The sequence below is a fragment of the Anolis carolinensis genome, chromosome 4, assembly GCF_035594765.1.
Source record: "Anolis carolinensis isolate JA03-04 chromosome 4, rAnoCar3.1.pri, whole genome shotgun sequence".
In the NCBI taxonomy this organism is placed as follows: Eukaryota; Metazoa; Chordata; class Lepidosauria; order Squamata; family Dactyloidae; genus Anolis; species Anolis carolinensis.
This window is the reverse complement of record NC_085844.1, coordinates 161,859,837-161,878,585: the sequence shown is the minus strand read 5'-3', so window position 1 is coordinate 161,878,585 and position 18,749 is coordinate 161,859,837. Positions and strand designations below refer to the sequence as shown.

General features: G+C 35.6%; 1 protein-coding gene across 4 annotated transcripts in view; it reads right to left on the bottom strand.

Moving 5' to 3' along the window:
• zzz3 (zinc finger ZZ-type containing 3) overlaps nucleotides 1-18,749 on the bottom strand; it is a 91,291-nt gene that overhangs the window by 34,454 nt on the left and 38,088 nt on the right. For all 4 annotated transcript variants that reach the window (XM_008114120.3, XM_008114118.2, XM_062979564.1 and 1 more), the window contains exon 2: nucleotides 13,392-14,944. In XM_008114120.3, coding sequence (XP_008112327.2) covers nucleotides 13,392-14,893 — 1,502 coding nt within the window. In that variant the 5' untranslated portion in view covers nucleotides 14,894-14,944. The remainder of the gene's footprint in view (nucleotides 1-13,391; nucleotides 14,945-18,749) is intronic.

The following is an 18,749-nucleotide window of genomic DNA, read 5'->3' as shown; positions in this document are numbered from 1 at the left end:
CTAAAAAACTGGATGCTATATAAGCCACAAAGTCATGACTTTTGTTCTTTCTGCCATATATGTTTCCATCCACCTGCCACATTTAATATAGTTCGAACATACTGGACCAGTATCTCTATGACAACTGGATATATGAAAATGTACCAAGCTACCTGAAATGATGAAAATGAAGAAAGCTGCTCCCTTTTCCTACACATTCTATTCCTATGATACGTGCCTAACAAAACTGTTATCTCTTTAAATTGGACAAAGTGGATTGGTGGGGGGGATTTACCCACACTCACTAGAGACATTCTATTTGTGGTCAAAATCAGAACTGAAAGTGACATCTGGTAGCAACTTCCATAGTTTTTTAGCCATTTAGATCAGTCAATGTTTTAAATGAATCAATTGTTCCTGGAGGAGTCCAGGAACAACAACTGATCTTTTTTGAAGCATTTTTGTCTGAAACTTTAAGGGGAAGCTCTGAATGGAACAGGATTATATGTGGCCTACAGGCTACAATTATATGTGGCCTACAGGTTAGTTTCCTCACACACTTTAAGTTCACCATGAGTGTAAATGTTCTCACGTGTACAAATGTAGATACTGTCATTTATAATATTCTAATTTGTATTAAGAAAAAGCTTAATTTTTTACTGCAAGCATAACTAAATTCAGAACATGTTCTTGTCCTTTGACAATGGCAAACAGAACAAAATGTACCTTTCTTCAAAGATCTCTAGCATGTTTTAAAGATCTGAAGTATTTTTCATGTTTAGATCTCAAGCATGTTTTAAAAATCTGAACTATTCCCCAGTATTTGTCTGTATTTGGTTTTCTTGAATTGTTAACTTAAACTGATTTTAGTATTATAGAAGAAGACATTCTTCTTGATCACTTGGCAAGCCTAGTCAAGGTATTGCAGGGGAACATGTGATGTGGTTGAAGGAAACATATTTGACACCATAATTTTATGCCTACACAAGGATTTATTTTGTCTCCTCTCTTATGATTCATTTCCATGAAAAGAACCAGAAGAAGCTATTTGGAGTATGGGGATTAAGTGCTATCAAATTCCCCTAACAGTTAATATATCTGCTCCCTGTCATTTAACACAAAGGATGTAATCAATGGCCTTGAATACTGCACAGTTTCAATAATGGTTGAATGAATGTGAACAACCTGAAAGTAAATCCCAGCCAAAAATAATGTGCTCAGAGGTTGAATGCCACCCACTGTGGGTGGGATTATATTCCTAATGCTGAAAAGTGCAGGATTAGCCACATTATGTGCTTCAGCAAAAACTGTAACCCTGAGTCAATGTAGTAAGTCTCAAGAGGTTTTCCATAATATGTTAAAAAGCATGCCACACACATTCTCATAACCCTGAAACAGTAGAATAAACTCAAATGTGCAGCTCTACTAGTCACCCTGCCAGCTCTTCACAGTAGGATAATACAATCTCAACAGATATTAAATATCAATGAAAACTATTACCTATTGAAGCTACTAATTAAAAATTAAATATTTAAGTACATCACTGGAAAAATACTCATTTTCTTTTCTAACTAGAGACATGAAGTACTTACAGCTTAAAATAGTTGAAGGAATTTTTTTTCAATCTCATGCTGGATGTGGGTGAGATACAGTGATAAACTACATGTTTTCCTGAGGAAAGATATCAGTAGAGTCTCTGTACAATCTTCCTGACGGGAGCCCAAGAGAACTAATGGCAGGAATCATCATGCCACTACAATGCTACTGCTCTTCTTTTTTGGTGGTAATCTTTACAGAAGAAGAGAAGCAGTGACAGTTGCTTATATCTCCTAATAGTATTAATCAGTCTGAAGTCTCCAACAACATATACAGCCTAGTATAAAACTGTTTTTAAAGAATAAAAAAACAGTTCCTCTCCACAGTACTGCATAGTTTGCCAGTTGAGATCATTCAACAGGAATTTCTAGTCATCACAGTAAATCACAAATTATAGGTTGAATTAAATAAACAGATTCAAGAAAGAAATAATGCAATGGTGGAGTAAAACTTCCTTATGTTTCCTTTTGTGGTTCAGTGAGATTTCTGTGACATGAAATACAATGCTAATATTGAGCATCCACAATCCACAATTATCTAGACTATTTCTGCTACCACTGCAGAATTGTCATTTTAAATTGGAATATCTTTTCACATACTATTAAAATGAATTCATTAATTTCTGTCAAAAAATGGCTTGGGTCAACATGTACTATCTAATATCTACTGCAAGCCATAAGATCTATGGAAAGGGTTGTGATGTAAGATTGTAAATTGCAAAAAAAAGAGGTCTAGGATCAGGTGGAAGTCAAAAGCCCCATTTAGCTAACTTCCTAGAGTTGATAAACTTCATGATACATTCAAGCCATGCCACATCAACCTCTTTCCAAAAACATGTAACAAGCTATAAACTAGAGAAGGTGTTATTTATTTTATCTTTTGTAAACTGACTTTTGTTTCGGTTCTCAACCGATGGCATACTGACTGGATTGCAACTGTGAAATAGTAATTTCTTTTTTTAACAACCATTTGCTTCATATCACAATCCTGATCTAAAACAGTGACTTGTGTTCTTTCAATTAGAAGCTTTCCTCACACTAGAAAAGCGTAAGTCAGATAAAAATGGTAGCATTAAGAATAGATTACTGCCCTCAAATCCTGGTTGTGCCCTGGGACTTCCACTATAAAGACCTCTGTCAGGACTAAAACATTCATACATCCATGTCCAATTTGGCCATAAACCCATGTTAAACTCCCTACTTGTACAATCACTGCTCTCCAATGTGAGGGGAGCAGCCCAGAAGATTGGAAAATGTGACTACTTCAATTTTTGATTGAACGGCAATTCTGAGAATCATGAAGAACTTGGGAAGAAAGACTGGACAGGAACACAAGCCCACTATTCTATGGCATAGCTAATAACAAAAGTGGCATACTAATTTTTACATAAATGACTCTGAGTACATAAACTGTTAAAAGCCATCTCTTGAATAAATTGTATTTTGTCAGAGTAATTCTTATTAATATTAAACCTTGCTCTGGAGATGTGCATGATGCATGAAAAATGATCTGACATGCTTTTTGATTTATGGGTTTTTACCTTCCTTAAAATTCAGATTATGTAATCTCTGCTTTATATCCTAATTTTCTCAGTGGTTTGCAAAATAACAATTAGAAAATAATTTCTCCTGCCATCATGTAGTATTCCAATAATCTCTGCTACACTATTATAGTTTTAATGTTTCATCGTTCAACTTTGTTTCTTACAACAGCAATCTGTCTGAAAACAAACACCTGGAAATAAATACAGTATAAACTTTCTTCATTGTAATAAGAATTTCATATTGCCCCAAAGACCAATAAATCATTTTCAGCACTGCAGATACCAATGACTATCCTTCTCTACTCTAAAGCACAATGTCACGTAATAAGCAGGAATGCACATATATATTATTGAACAGAGGAAACTGATTTATACAACTTGCTTTTAGGTTGATGGAAGAATAATAGCTTCACAATAAAAGAACACTCCAAATTCTCTAATTACTATGAAATAATTCTGCTGATTTCATTAGTACAGATTGAGTGGCCCTTATCCAAAATGTCTGAGACCAGAATTGTTTTAGATTTCTTTGGGTTTTTTTTTGGGGGGGGGGATGAGAATACCTGAATGATTTGTATATGTACATAATAAGGGATCCAGGACTAATCAATAACATTTATTATTATTAATAAAGATTCCAACTCTAAGCACAACATTCATTGATGTTTCATATATACTTTATACATATAGCCTGAAGGTAATTTTATACAATATCTGCAATAATTTTCAAAGTTTCTGCACACTGAACTATAATAAAACAAAGATGTCACTATGTCAGCCACTCATGTAGACAATTTTGGATTTTGGAATTCCGGATAAGAGGTGCTCAGCCTGTATTTTGATGAATGACTTCTATAACCAATGATTCAGAACAACTGTTTTGTTCCAAAAGAACTCACAAGGTAATATGTACAAATTTATAGAAATTATCTTCCTCCTCATACCTGCAGAATTTATCAAATATTACCACCTTCACCTCCAAAGAATACCTTTAGTATATATAACAGGTACAAGTAGTGAATTTGCATTTTATGGAAAATGAAACCGAGTCCGACATTTGGTTCACATTTATGCGACTAGCTTTCAAAAAGTTGAATTCCTGAATGCATCACCAGAAGTGAGGCATACATGGGTAACATTTCAGGCCACCTCGCCTTCATTTGGCATGCCTCATTGTGCTTCTCTGGCACTCCAGAAAGGTTTTCAGTTCACTCCCAATTTCATTTTTTGTCACTCAAGGGATGGGTGAAGCTTCCTCATCTTTACTTTAAAGCTTACATTAAATTATTCTCCAGTTTCTGTTTGTTCACTAACATGACAGTCCTTTGTAGACAGACTCTCTGGACTTTTATAAAACAGTTGTTTTTAACAGGAAAGCCTTATTCTATGCTTCTCTGTGCCCCTAGAACGCTGCAGGACTGACAGCATTAAAGAGAATGAAAAATCTGCCTCCTCCAAAAACCCTAACCTTGAGTTGCATTTAGCAGCTTTAATTTCAGACTATCACCGAGGCCCTACTATTGATCATGGGTTGCATATGCATATCCCTGAATAATTTGTGTTCTCCCAGCAAAAGGCCAGTAGATAAAGAAACCAAAATATGTCGCAACAAAATAAGGACAGTTTAGATGCAGTGTAGACAAAATATCAGTTGTAAAGTGATAATTTTAGCAACTGCTACAGTAATCCCCCAGTAATCCCCCATCTTAATGTTTAAAACGTTTTGATCTACTGAGGTGAAATATGGATTTTTAAAAAATAGTCATATCTATAAAAGGATAATAAATAAACTTCATTTGTGGGTTTCAAGATAGCTTGCATTCAATATTTATCAAAATATTGCCACCTCACTTGATATTCAAATATCTCAGAGCCATGTACAATAAAATCACCTTGGGCCAGCCATAAATCAGAAATTACTTGAAGGCATAAAGTGAAAATGTGTATCAAAAAGGCCACATTTCTGCTTAAAGTGAACTATAACCCCAAAAGAATTCAGGACCATATCTAGACCAGAGACTTTACTGGAATAAATGAATCATACAGTACTTTAATGCTCTGTCTGAAGATGAAAACTGAAGATTTAACCACCAGTTTGTTATCTATTATATTTTTATCCCAACTTTTCACTACAAAAGGTTCAAAGGCAACTAAGAAACTTCACTAAAAATACGATTTTAAAACAATAAAGCCATTAAGATGATTTTGGTAACCAAGACAATTTTAAAAAACAAATTAAGAAAGGTGTGTCTTTACACAATTCATAAAAACAGTTAAAATGGAAACTGACAGCAATTAAAAAGAGTGCATTTTTTGTATTTCCACTGGAGCCATTACAAATATGGCGAAGATATAATTACCTTATTTTTTTTCAAGTAGCAAGGTCTTTGCTATCACTTTCTTCTTCTACATTTAACAAATTATTAGTAGTGTATACTAAAATCTTTTTCTCATTAATTTTATCAGTCTCAGAATTATCACCAATGATCTCAGCTTTACAACACTAGCTGTTATTACAATATTTTCAGCAGACAGAATAAAACCACTATCTAGTACAAAAACACAAATAATGCTTGAAACTGGTTCATAAGGTGAAAAGCAGATCCTGCATATCATATACCACATCAGAGTCCTACAATAAAGAACCCTGTAGCTATTTTAATGTATTTTGGGATGCTGAATTCAAAAAAGTAATAAAAATATTGTACCACACACAAATTATAAAATACACAGAGGCACAAACATACACAGTGTTCCCTCACTACTTTGCGGTTCACTTTTTGCGGATTTGCTGTTTTTCAATAAACTCTAAAATAATATTATAAATCATAAAAAATTACAATTTACAGCCTAAGGAAGGGAGGAAGGAGAAGCCGAATGGAGAGAAAAGGAGCCCAAGCGGCAACGGAAGGAGAAGGAGGCAATTTATCAATACATGATTGGTTGATAAAGACTTAAAATAGTGTGTAACTACTAAAATAATGTATAAATATTAAAATAAATATAGTATCCCTACTTTGCGGATTTTCACTATTGCGGGTGGTCCTGAAACATAATCCCAGCGATAAGTGAGGGAACACTGTATCTGGAAAAGCTAATTGGATTTATAGAACAGATTAAGGAAATCGCATTTCTGGTGACTTGGTACAATTACTGCATACATAGGTAAGCAACAGGTGCTACCAGAAAAACTAAAACAGACCTTAAATGAACCAGTCAAAATTGTTATTTTAAAAATTTAAAAAACCCACAAATCACTGCATTCAAGACAATTTGAGCAGCTCTGCAAAGATATGGACAGATTATAGTGTGAAGTTCACTGGCTATCTCGGCATGATGTTTTGTCTTGTTTTGCAGAATTCAGATTATTCCACCTGGAGCAGCAATTTCATGTCAGTGATTATTTAACAGATTTTTACCAGTTAATAAAATTAGGAATATCTGACATATCTTCATCAATTTAAATATACCCAACCTAAATCTTCAAGAGGAAAATTATTGTTTTTCCATGTTGAACACAATACTGATGCAATGATGAAAAAGTTGCAATTGTAGCATAGTTTTGAACCAAAACTATGTGACATCTCCAAACCTCCCAAATTTTCTGTCTGAGGACACATAACTTATCAAATGACACTTGAAAGATTAGAAGCATAGTTTCTCTTATTATTTTCCTGTTTCTGATGCAAGCAAAGACTGGATTAGAGATCTATTTTCAGTTAATATGTACTAGAGATGTTCACATCAGCAGAGGAAGACAAAATCATAATTAGCTACAGATGTATTCTAAAACTCCAGTTCAAGGAACATTCCCTTCCCAAATGTCTGGGTTTACTTACAAGATGATATTCCAGAACTATCAAACAGGATTATAAAAGTATTGATGCCTTTCATGACATACTTGTATTAAAATCATTCACTTCTGAATTGTTTTTTTAAAATTATAGAAACCACTTGAAAAAAGTAGTCAGAACTCAGAACACAACTTTCAGCTATTAAGCCTGACACAACTAGGCCTTTAAGTGAATGCAGCAGTAGCCTTCTCACTGATCAAGTAATACATTATATTTAACAACTCCAGTGTTCAAACATTATGATGACTTTGAATTTGTATGGAATCATTACAACAAAAGCATTATGAGTGTGGGCATTTACTTTTTTCTCCCTTCTCTCCCAATTTGAAGATGCTTGATGAGCAGATTTAAATAAACATTTGATGCGCTTTCAGGTTTTAAATTCTGAGTTAAATCTTGGTGGCCTGGGGCAACAAAAATATTAAGGACGTGTGTGGCAAAGAAACGGTTCAGAATTGCTACACAAAGCCATCTTCAACACTTTTCAAATAGCAGTCTCTGCCTAGAAATAACTCATTTAAGGTAAAGAAGAATTTTCCTAATCAGCTTTATCTATAATGCAATCAGAGTTGACATTGTGTGTCATGGGACCATTGGCATTATGGTTGACTGACATTCTGAGCTGAAAATGAGTAAATCCTTTGTCACTGTCTTACAGGTTGATAAGTGCTATGACTAGGTCCTTTCTCTTAAGTAAGCTACTCCGTATCAAAAGATGGATCCAAAATGGACATCAAAATTTGAATACAATCTTTCAAAGGTCATCTTTAAAAGTTTGAAAGTTTTTTGACATTACTCAATAAATAGACCTTCAAGAATCATGACCAGAGGAAATATTTTCTTCACCTTCAATATGATCAACTCTCTTCTTACTGGACACTGACAACAGTGAAATTCCTTTATTTGTCTGATTGAAAAGAGTATAAGCCATGACCCAAGACACACTTACCTGGGAGTAAGACTGTGAGATATGCTTTCAAATCAAATGTGCATTATCTAAAAGGGCGTTAACCAGTCTTCTATGCTTGGCTTTTATTTCTTGAGTTGGTGGGGAGATCCATGGTGGTGAAAGCTCATGCTGTCACCATTTCCACAACATTATTTTCTATATACAACAACAACTTATTGATTCTATATACAGAAGACCAAGCATCCTTAAACTGCGATCTTCCAACTGTATGGGCCTTCAACTCCCATAATTCCTGACCATTGAACAAGCTGGCTAAGGCTTCTGGGAGTTGGAGGCCAAAACAGCTGGAGGACCACAGTTTAAGGATGACTGCAGTAGACTCTCAGTTAACTGGCACCCATGAAGACTGGTAGATGCAGGAAAAATATAGTTTTCTGGTTCCATGACAGTTACTATTAAAAAGCCTCACTAATACTATACCCCATACAATGCCATACCATACACTCTGTATTGACTTTATATTAATAATGAAATACAGTAATTAAAAACAAATAAAGGAAAACATGACTTAAACTTACATTTCTGCAAACAGCAGTGTTATAGCATCTTGGGCTGTCAACAGTTTTCATACTCCTCCACAGATTGGCAGAGCAGCATTTATTAATGAAGATACTAAATCATTTTGGTAACATCTAGTTGCCAAATAATATTTTGTGGAATTTCATTAACAGCTTAAATCATTTGGATACACCTGATTTGACCAGACAATTATAGTACATAACGTTTTAAGCAAAATGATCTGTAATAGTATCAATAGCTTTTCCTGAACCTTTTGTTTGACAATAATAATTTTATTAGCTGGGGAATATAATGATGAGTGGTTGAAAACGCTATTATTGCTTGTTTTCATTTACTACAACATTTACAATTTACAATATTATATTTCAAATAGTCCTATCCATGTCAAAAAAAGAGCTCTCCCAGAGAGCCAAAGTGTGGTGTAACAGCCACCCAACTAGAGGTGTGCAAAACGGCAGAAATCCGTTCTGTTTTCATTTTGAATTTTGGGAGCCCCACCCACCCCCACCCCAGTTATGTTTTTGGGAAAATTCTTCCTGAAACGGAAATGGCACTCCGGGTCCCAAATTACGATTCTGAATGGCCCCCCCTTCTAATCTACTGGAATCTTCGCAAAAACAGAACCGGGGGGGGGGGGGGAATTTGTCAGAACAAAATTGTAACAGATGTCTGCCATTTCGCTCACTGCTACTCCCAACAGGAACTGAGGGTTTAGGAACATAATCAATACCCTTCTTCCTATAAAAGGAATGTCACTAATTTAAAGCAGTATCAACAAAGTAGTACCTACACTGTGCATACAATATTTATTTTATAAATATATGTACATACCAGTTTTTTTCACACAATTACAGGTTATCAAATATATACACTCCAAATTGCTCAGAATACTAATTGTGAAAGCAGACTAAACTTTTTAGCATTTTTAGCAAATTTTTAGATACATAATAATTATTCTGGTCAAAGTTTTACAAACATTTATGGAAGGCACCTAGACTGAGTTCACATTAAAAAAAGGTAAAGGTTTCCCCTGACGTTAAGTCCAGTCATGTCTGACTCTGGGGGTTGGTGCTCATCTCCATTTCTAAGCCGAAGAGCCGGCGTTGTCCTTAGACACCTCCAAGGTCATGTGGCCAGCATGACTGCATGGAGCGCCGTTACCTTCCCGCTGGAGCAGTACCTATTGATCTACTCACATTGGCATGTTTTCGAACTGTTAGGTTGGCAGGAGCTGGAGCTAACAGCGGCCGCTCCCGCCGCTCCTGAGGTTTGAACCTGGGACCTTTCAGTCTCCAGCTCAGTGCTTTAACGCACTTCGCCACCGGGGCTGCGTTACCAAACATGATTTTAGCAGACAACTGCCTATGAAATGTACTGACTTCTTGCTGGCAATTTGGAGTTGAATTCTTTTTACCAGTTTTATTCATTTTCATCTCTTCTATTCTCTTTCGCCCATCATTTGATTTCCCTATATGGTAAGGAGGTTAACGAAAGGGCTACTGACATTTTAAAAAGCTGGAGTACTCCATCTCATATAACAGCAAGCTGTTATTCCAATCTATTAATATACAAGCTTTATTCAACATTGTATTACTATAAGAATCAAGTCAATGATATCAGTAATTACTGTAATTAATTAAAATATAGCATTTTGAGAAATAAACAGCCAAGTGTTACAGAGGTGTCACTGGCATGCTTTGTTTTCAGCTTTTGTTGAGTATCACCTATTTATGTAGCTTTGAAAAGCTTATTCAGATGCTGTTTTAATCAAGAGCACATCAATATGTTGAAATAACAGCCAATTTTAGGTCCCATCTACACTGCCATTATAATATAGATTGAACATATGTTTTAATGGTTTTTAACTGTGAATTTTTAATGCTGTTTATATTTAATTCTGTCTTAATGTTTGCATATTTGTATTTTTAACTGTATGCTAATGTTTTTATGTTGAGCTGCTTTAGAGTCTCCCTTGAAAGAGATAAAGCAGGTATAATAATAACACTCATATAATAGTTTAGATGCACAGAATTGGATTGTATCAGCCTACACTGACCATTTAATTCAGTTCAATCTGCATTATAATGGCACTATAGATAGAATCTTAGACACACATTTATCTACTGTGCTGTTTATCACTGTAGACAGCTACAACATTCATACCATATTGCATTGTTGTATAAGATTCAGTACAGAAACCCCCAACTTTTGGGGTTCACTGAAGTGATGTATATGAAAGCTTTTGAAAGGAAACATCTACAGGGTGGGCCAAAAGTCACAAAAGGGACTGATGTTTTAATAACTTTTTGAAAATGAAAAGGTTTTACATATTCTGCAATGTAATGTAATTTTATTTCTCATATGTATATAATGCTATGGTAATGTAAATTAAAAACAAATAAATGAGTAAGTAAATACAAAATATGAAACACTTTGTGATTTTGGCCCACTTTGTATATATTAAAGATGGTGCATGCAGTTTATCAGCAACTGTTCCCTATTTCTAAAAGCCCTAACACAGTAAATAAAGCTTTGACTGCAAGTGGCAACAGCATGGTTTCTTTGGTTGATATCTGACTAAATATGGTAAATTTGAATTTCAAACATTTCTAAATATTAACACAGACACTGACCATAAGTACAGAAAACTGCACAAACATACAGAATACACGTAAACACAAAATGGAATGTTAATTACACCTGATCTCAGCCGAAAGGCCAAGAGAAAATGAAAATGTTAATAACTATAAGCTAGCTGGGGACATGCTTAGGAGGAAAATTTAAAAAAACCACAATCAGTTATTGTTACTATATTATGCAATATGATTTTCCTAAGTGTATTAATCTGTGGGAAAACACTAAGCTAAGCTAAAACTGATTTTATGTAAAACTAGTAAATTCCATGGAAATGATGTGGTTTCAACAAAATGTTAAAATCAGTGTTCAAGGAGACTGGTCTCTAGCTTTTGCTTCATAATACTACAGGAATTCAATGAGTCAAAAGTTCTTCTGGACTCTTGGACAAATTATTAAACACGCTTCTGAAATGAGCTTCGTGTATTCCAAATAGACTAGAACGTACTTAGTCCTAATATTTTTTATACAGGTTTTAAACCATTTCATTCAATGTGTTGCAATTGCACATTCCTGAATTAGTTTAGTGTTTACACATTATTTTATTTTTTGGTTATTTAATATTTAATGTTTATTTTACTTAAGTGATATTTGTCTTTACTGTTCTAATGTAGCACAAATCCTATGTAAAATCATACTATGTATCTTTGACATTAGTATTGAAATTTGAAATTTCAACAGAAATACTGCGTATTACCAGTACTCCTGTTGAAATATACTGACATGTGTAAAATTTCTGTTGAAATTTTATCCTATGTCTATTGTAAGAACACTAAACTTCTTCCTACTTTCCAGGCAAAGCTGAATTCTCCATATTTCTACTGTTCATGTAAATCACAGAACCTACCATCTCTAGCTAAAGTCGTCCCTCTACATTAGTGGGTATAGCATTTATAAGTTTGATTACTAGTAGATTATTTGCTGCTCTTGCTCTTGCTCTGCCCTACATCACTTTTAATAATGATTTCAATAACCCTGTAGTCCACATTGTGCTGTGTTCAGTTAAATCAGACTTAGTCAGCAGTAAAAAATATTTGGCCCCAGGAAGAAATCAATCTGGCATGCTGGCTGAGCCTTGTGTGTGTGTGTGTGTGTGTGTGTATATATATATATATATATGCATGTCTCCTCACTGCCCCCATACACTCACTTGGGCGGGTGGGATGGGAAGGAAATGGGATGGGGGAACATGGGAAGGAGTCACATGTGCATTCCCTCACACAATTGTTTGGGCGTGAAAGCAAACGGGATGAATGAGGAAAGCGTAGAAAGGGAGAGTGCACGTTTTCTCTTGTGCACTCACTTCTTTGGGCGGGGGAAAAGTGATGGGACTGGAAAGTGAGAGAAGTGCACAAGTATATGTTTCCTCATGTCTGTACTTTCCTCCTACAGTTTGAGTGAGTGAGCAAGTGAGGGAAGAAATTCACAAACAGCTAGGGAGATCTTCCCAGCCTTTTGTGTGTGAAACACAGTTGGGAGAGGGCTAGAGCTATTTGTGGTTTTTTCACTTTTCCAGGGGTTCTGTGCCTCTAACCCCTACAAAAGTGGTGGGTCAACTGTACTTCATTATCATCCTATTTTGTGTACAGGTTTAAATGTAGGAAGGCGATGACACAGGATGATGGGAATACAATTTCTGCTACCTAATCATTATAGTCTCATGACAAAGAAATAATTATGAAAATGGATGGTCTACTGCAGCCCAGCTTCTGTCTCTTAAAATGACATGTATTACAGCTGTATAGTTAAAATACAAATGAACACTTTATGACCAGTAAGTTTTTTGGCATTCAAGTAATGTTACAAAATGAGTTAAAGATGACAAATTTAGAACAAGTTCAAAATTTAGTAACATAGACCCCATTAACTGGAAAGATATATTCATTAATCTCTTTTGCAATAGTACACAGCTGCCATAATAACAGTTTATACACTCTGCTATGTACACTGCTATTTCAATGTAACAGAACACATTTAAGATTCAATGCAACAGAACACAATTCTCACGAAAACACAAATATGAAAACTAGATTGTGAAAATTCTACTTCAGAGGTAGTTTCCAAAACAGAAACAGAATCCAAAGTATTCAAAGTAAACTTAATTAATCTTCTCTAATTGTAACATATGAAAATATATAAGTGTCAACTTTTCAAGAAAAAAATTAATGAAAAGCTTTTCCTAAAAAGACAATATTTAAATTGGATTATGCTACAACAGAAAATAGAATTGTGGAAATATCAAAAATTTGATTAACAAACAAAAAGCAGAATCCATGGTTACCATATTTACACATACTCTTTGTTGTGTTTCAATGCCATATGATCTGATTCAAAGAAATACACATCAGGTTCTTCCTCCTCATCCTCTACAGCATGAAGATTGGCACTCTCTTTGGCAGATGGTAGCGATCCAGTAACAAATCTAGCCTCTGAGGGTGGTCTATTTAAGCCTTCATCTATATTGTCCCCAGAATCACAACCTCTCTCTTTTTCATTTGGAATTATTTCGGTGTTTGTGGTAGATCTATTAATATCAGTAATACTTGATTCTACATTCTTTTCAGGGGCATTATGATTGTTCTCTTCAATATGTCCATTTTCTCTACATGGAGAGTTATGTTTAATAGGGCTACCTTTTGCAGGACATACTCTCCATGGTGATGTTCTTAGTGTATATCTGTGTTCTTGAGATTCTGATGCTGATGAAATCTGGGGTGTAACACAGTCTAAAACTGGTGGTTCAGGCTCACCTGAGACTGATGCACTGTCATGACAACTGTCCAGGTTGTGGTTGGTATTTTCAGATTGTTCCTTTGAGGCACTGCAATCCCCTACCACATCTACTTCTTCCTCAGAATCCCTTAATAGAGATGACTGGATTTCAGAAAAGGACCCTATACCCGTACCTGACTCATGTGCCCGATTAGCAATTTCCCCAGGCAAACGGTTGTTTAATTTGTTGTGGTCCTCCAATGTTACCTGCTCTTGTGAATTTGTGCAAGGCACACTGTGGTCTACAAAACTGTCCTCTTTACTTCTGTTGAAAAAAAGTGATGAATGAGCCAATGTGTTTCCATTTTCTGTTACACTTTTTTCCTTTGATGAACAGGTGTCAGTACTTTTCTGTGTAGTACCCCCATCAGGTTGACAGTCATCACACTTCACAGCATCTGAATCTCTCCCATCAACCCCATTGACAGACTGGTAACCTGAGAATTCTTCTGATAGGGAGGAACTGTTAAATCGTTCTGCACAAGAATTCACCTTTTTAACTTCCCTTTTATCACTATCATCCAATATAAGACATCGACAAGATCGTTTAGGCCCTGGACTGACGACAACATTTTCTGAAACTGAGCTTTTGCGTTCCAATCGCTCTTTCCCAGTTTTAGAGGGCAGCACATCCAAACTATTTTGTGTCTCTGAACGCAGGCAACGCTTAATTCTCTTTAAAACTGGTGAGACAGATTCCACTTGTTTCTTTTCACAACTTTCCAGAGTTTGTTTCTCAACAACATCCTTTTCTGAAGTTGAAAGTCCTCTCTTTCTAGGGCTTACCCATGATTCTCTAGAATTTTGCTGCTTCACATCATTTGTTCGCCCACTGTTGTTTCCTTTCTGTGTCTGCAGCGACTCTGGTTTCTTCTTTGGTGATCTTGATCTTACTTGTGGGAGAGAAGAAACTTCCTCTGGATGAGCGATGCTACGATTTCTTAAAGTTCGGCCACAAAAATTTTCATCCAAACCATTTAAACCCACTGTTGATCTTGTGACACGAGTAGATCGAGAAGCAGCCATACTATGGCAAGTCCCTAAAGTATGTTCCTCATGATCCACTCATTCGGAAACCTTCAAAAAAAGGTAAACAAAACAATGAGAAAAAGCATGGCCTATGGTATCAATTAAGCTAACAATTTAATTATACTACTTATCAAAAATTTCAACTACTGTAGATTCCTTGTTCTGATAAGGCAATTGCCTAAGTATTCTTCCCATATGTTTATAGAACTATATGCTTTAACATTTTTAGCATTGCTTACATACACATCAGAAGATTAGAATACACACTAAAACGAACTCAGAAATCTAAAATAAGTCATTTTAACAGTTAAGCCAAGGGTTTTCTGAAATATTTACATAGTTACTACTACCATTGAAAATAACAAAATTCCAAGTGACTTTTCACTCTATTTTTAACTTAGAACTTAACTTCTGTAGAGAAAAATGAAGCAATATGAGCAACTTTTACCACCGTAGTTTCCAGACTTGGGTCTAAGATGTTGGCCTATAATTCCCACAATTTCTGACTGTTGGTCATACTGGTTGTAGTGTCTGTGATTTACAATCTAGCAACATCTGATGATTCATACTGCCAAAAACATGGTAGTCTAAGAGTAAAGCAGAGATCCATATTTTCCCCACCCTGAAGGAACTGGCAAATGATAATTTCTGTATACCCCAAAAGATTTATTATTCCCTACTTGACATAACTTGTTCATCTAAAGCAAGTAACACAGTATGCTCACAACTCTTATTATCTGGCAATGGAAAATGCAAAGAATGAGCAAAACTTTTTTTTAAAAAAATGGCTCAGCAGAAATTCAGATGGAGATGTAAAGGAAATAAGAATCTGGAAATAGTTTACATGGCACCTTGTAGTCACTGGCAATTTTGATTCACAGCTAATGGTAGGCTTCTGCAGACATACCTTACATATATTTGTGTAGAATTATGAAGGTAACATCTTGACACTGAACCTCACAGTCAACTCTCTTTAATCTGAATTTTTATATTCTCAGTGGTCCAGGGATTACAGCAATTTTGCTCTTTCTTAAACCACCAGGATATCATGAGAAAAAGATGACCATATGAGGGACTACTGCCCACATCTCTTGTCAAGAACCTTTGGAAAATTTAATTGATACTGGTATTAAAAGGGAGTTGTAGATACAAAGTTGTCTTTGAAAATTCTAACTTCCAAAGACAATGGGATTTTGGCCTGCATAAATAGGGGTATAGCATCTAGATCCAGGGAGATGTTGACAAACTAGAAAGCGTCCAGAGAAGGCCGACTAAAATGATCAAGGGTCTGGAGAACAAGCCCTATGAGGAGCGGCTTAAAGAGCTGGGCATGTTTAGCCTGCAGAAGAGAAGGCTGAGAGGAGACATGATGAGGGCCATGTATAAATATGTGAGGGGAAGTCAGGGAGGAGGGAGCAAGCTTGTTTGCTGCTGTCCTGCAGACTTGGATGCGGAACAATGGCTTCAAACTGCAGGAAAGGAGATTCCGCCTGAACATCAGGAAGAACTTCCTAACTGTGAGAGCTGTTCGGAAGTGGAACTCTCTCCCCAGGACAGTGGTGGAGGCTCCTTCTTTGGAGGCTTTTAAGCAGAGGCCGGATGGCCATCTGTCGGGGGTGCTTTGAATGAGGTTTTCCTGTTTCTTGCAGGGGGTTAGACTGGATGGCCCGTGAGGTCTCTTCCAACGCTACGATTCTATGATTCTATGAAATATATCATATTGTAAATAAAAGATTGGTGATTTGGAATACTTTTCTTTATTTTTCTTTGCACAAAGTTACAATAGTATTTTTTTAAAACAAACAAAAATGCATTTAGACAAAAAAAGCCATATCCTTTGTTCAGACATTAAAATGCCTTAGAGAACAGAATGCAAATCTCTACTTAAAGTTTACAGGATAAAGTATTCTTAGCAACATGCCAGACTGCCATCAAAGTGAACACTAGAAATTGGTAAGGCAGCAGCACCCTTTGGCTGAGAATACTGAAAACCTTTTAAAATTACAGCCCCCAGGATTCCATAGCATTGAGCCAGGGCTCAGTAAAAGTAGTATCAAGCTGCATTAATCTATCTACAACATAGATTCACCCAAAGAAGCTAAGGTGGGACAAACAGGAGAGGCTCCTTGAGGGAAGGGTTGCCTGTTTCTCTGGCTTTACTTTCCATTGCTGGAAGCTTTGATGTTCTAACAACTTTTGTTTTTAAAAGAGAAATCCTAAGCACACAACTGTAATGCACACTTTTTTGGAACAAATTACAGAGAGTGCACTTTTTGCCACTGCACATTACATTAGCCAGCAAATATTTCTTTTGGTTCCTGGGTTTTGATAATTGAGGTGCACATTACATTTGATGGCACATTAGATTCGTATAAATAGGGGTATTAAATTGAATGGAAATTAGCTATTTTCCCTCCCCCTCTATGGTGGGAAGAATCAGGGAGAAGTGATTTTTTCTGTATTTATGGATCCATTATAAAGATGTGCACAATAACTGGTAATGAAATCAGAAAAATATTGCTTATTACTAAGCAAACTATACATTTCGTTGCAAATTTTTATTACTCTCTACTTGCTGTGGATAAAAAAACAAAGAAAACAAAGAAAAAAAACCTGTTGCAGCAGCCTTTGCAGATATCTATTGTAATAGGGAAGATTTTAAAAACTTAAAACATGCATAGCTGACAGGAAAAAATACCAATTTAACTGAGAAGTTGACTAATGTGTTCAAAGCTTTGCAGGATATTGGAGACAAACAAATCTTTGGGACAAACGATTCCCAAATATGGATAAGCTGAAGGTCCACCAGATTCACATTCCCTATTCCAGAAAGGTATCTGCTGAAAATAGGCAAGTCCCAGAGTTGCCATAACCCATTTTATAATAACAGATTTTTCATAGTGTTGGACCTTTTCTTTCTTTAATTACATGTTTTGTTATCTTACACGATTTTTAAAAACCCTACATGGGACCTATGTAAACTTTACAGTGCTGCTGCAGATTCCTAATGTATGAAAATGTATGACTACTGCAGCTATGCATTTAATAAATATGTGGGGTTGCAGAGAGAATGAAGAAGAGAACTTTTAACTGGCAAAAATATTTTAACATAATTTCAGGAAGTGATGTTTATAACATCTTAAGACATTATGAAAACAGCCACCTTGAAAGTGATTAGTGCTGAACCAATCTCCTGGACACTGAAGCAAAAGAAAAAAGATGGCAAGACACTGCAAAATGTTTTGACAATTATCAACCTGGATGATATTTCAAAGAGTAGAAGAGATCACAATTACTGGTCTTTCTAGGCTACAAAGAACGACCTGGAATGGAATTGTCTCATTTTGAGATGGCAGAGGATTATAATCAATCTCTCAAGAAAGATTAAGTATTTTGTCTCAAACTTTGTGGTGGACATGATGGAATGAAGGAACCTAGAGGTCCAGGAATATTAAACTCTATTCCATAGCTACGATGGATTATAGAATTAATTTCTATGATGTTATGGATTTCCACTGATGAAAATGAGGACAAAGTCAAAAGACGGACCAATGAAAATTAGAGGGCACCAAAAAGAACAGCTGACACCTCCTTTTGAAATTGCTGGAGATTTCAGGATAAAAACAGTATTTGCAGCTGCCCTGGATCTAGGATCATCAAATTTATGACAATACTTAAGATGAAGAATGAGAGGACCTATAACAAGTAGACTTAAATTAATGTCCAGACTACTCAAAATGATTCCACTTCTGCTCAAGCCAATATTCAAACACAAGTTAGACACTAAGTCACTTGGCTCAAGTATAAAATTGTCAAGAGGATCTAAATTATTCTCTGTTTTGACAATGAATAC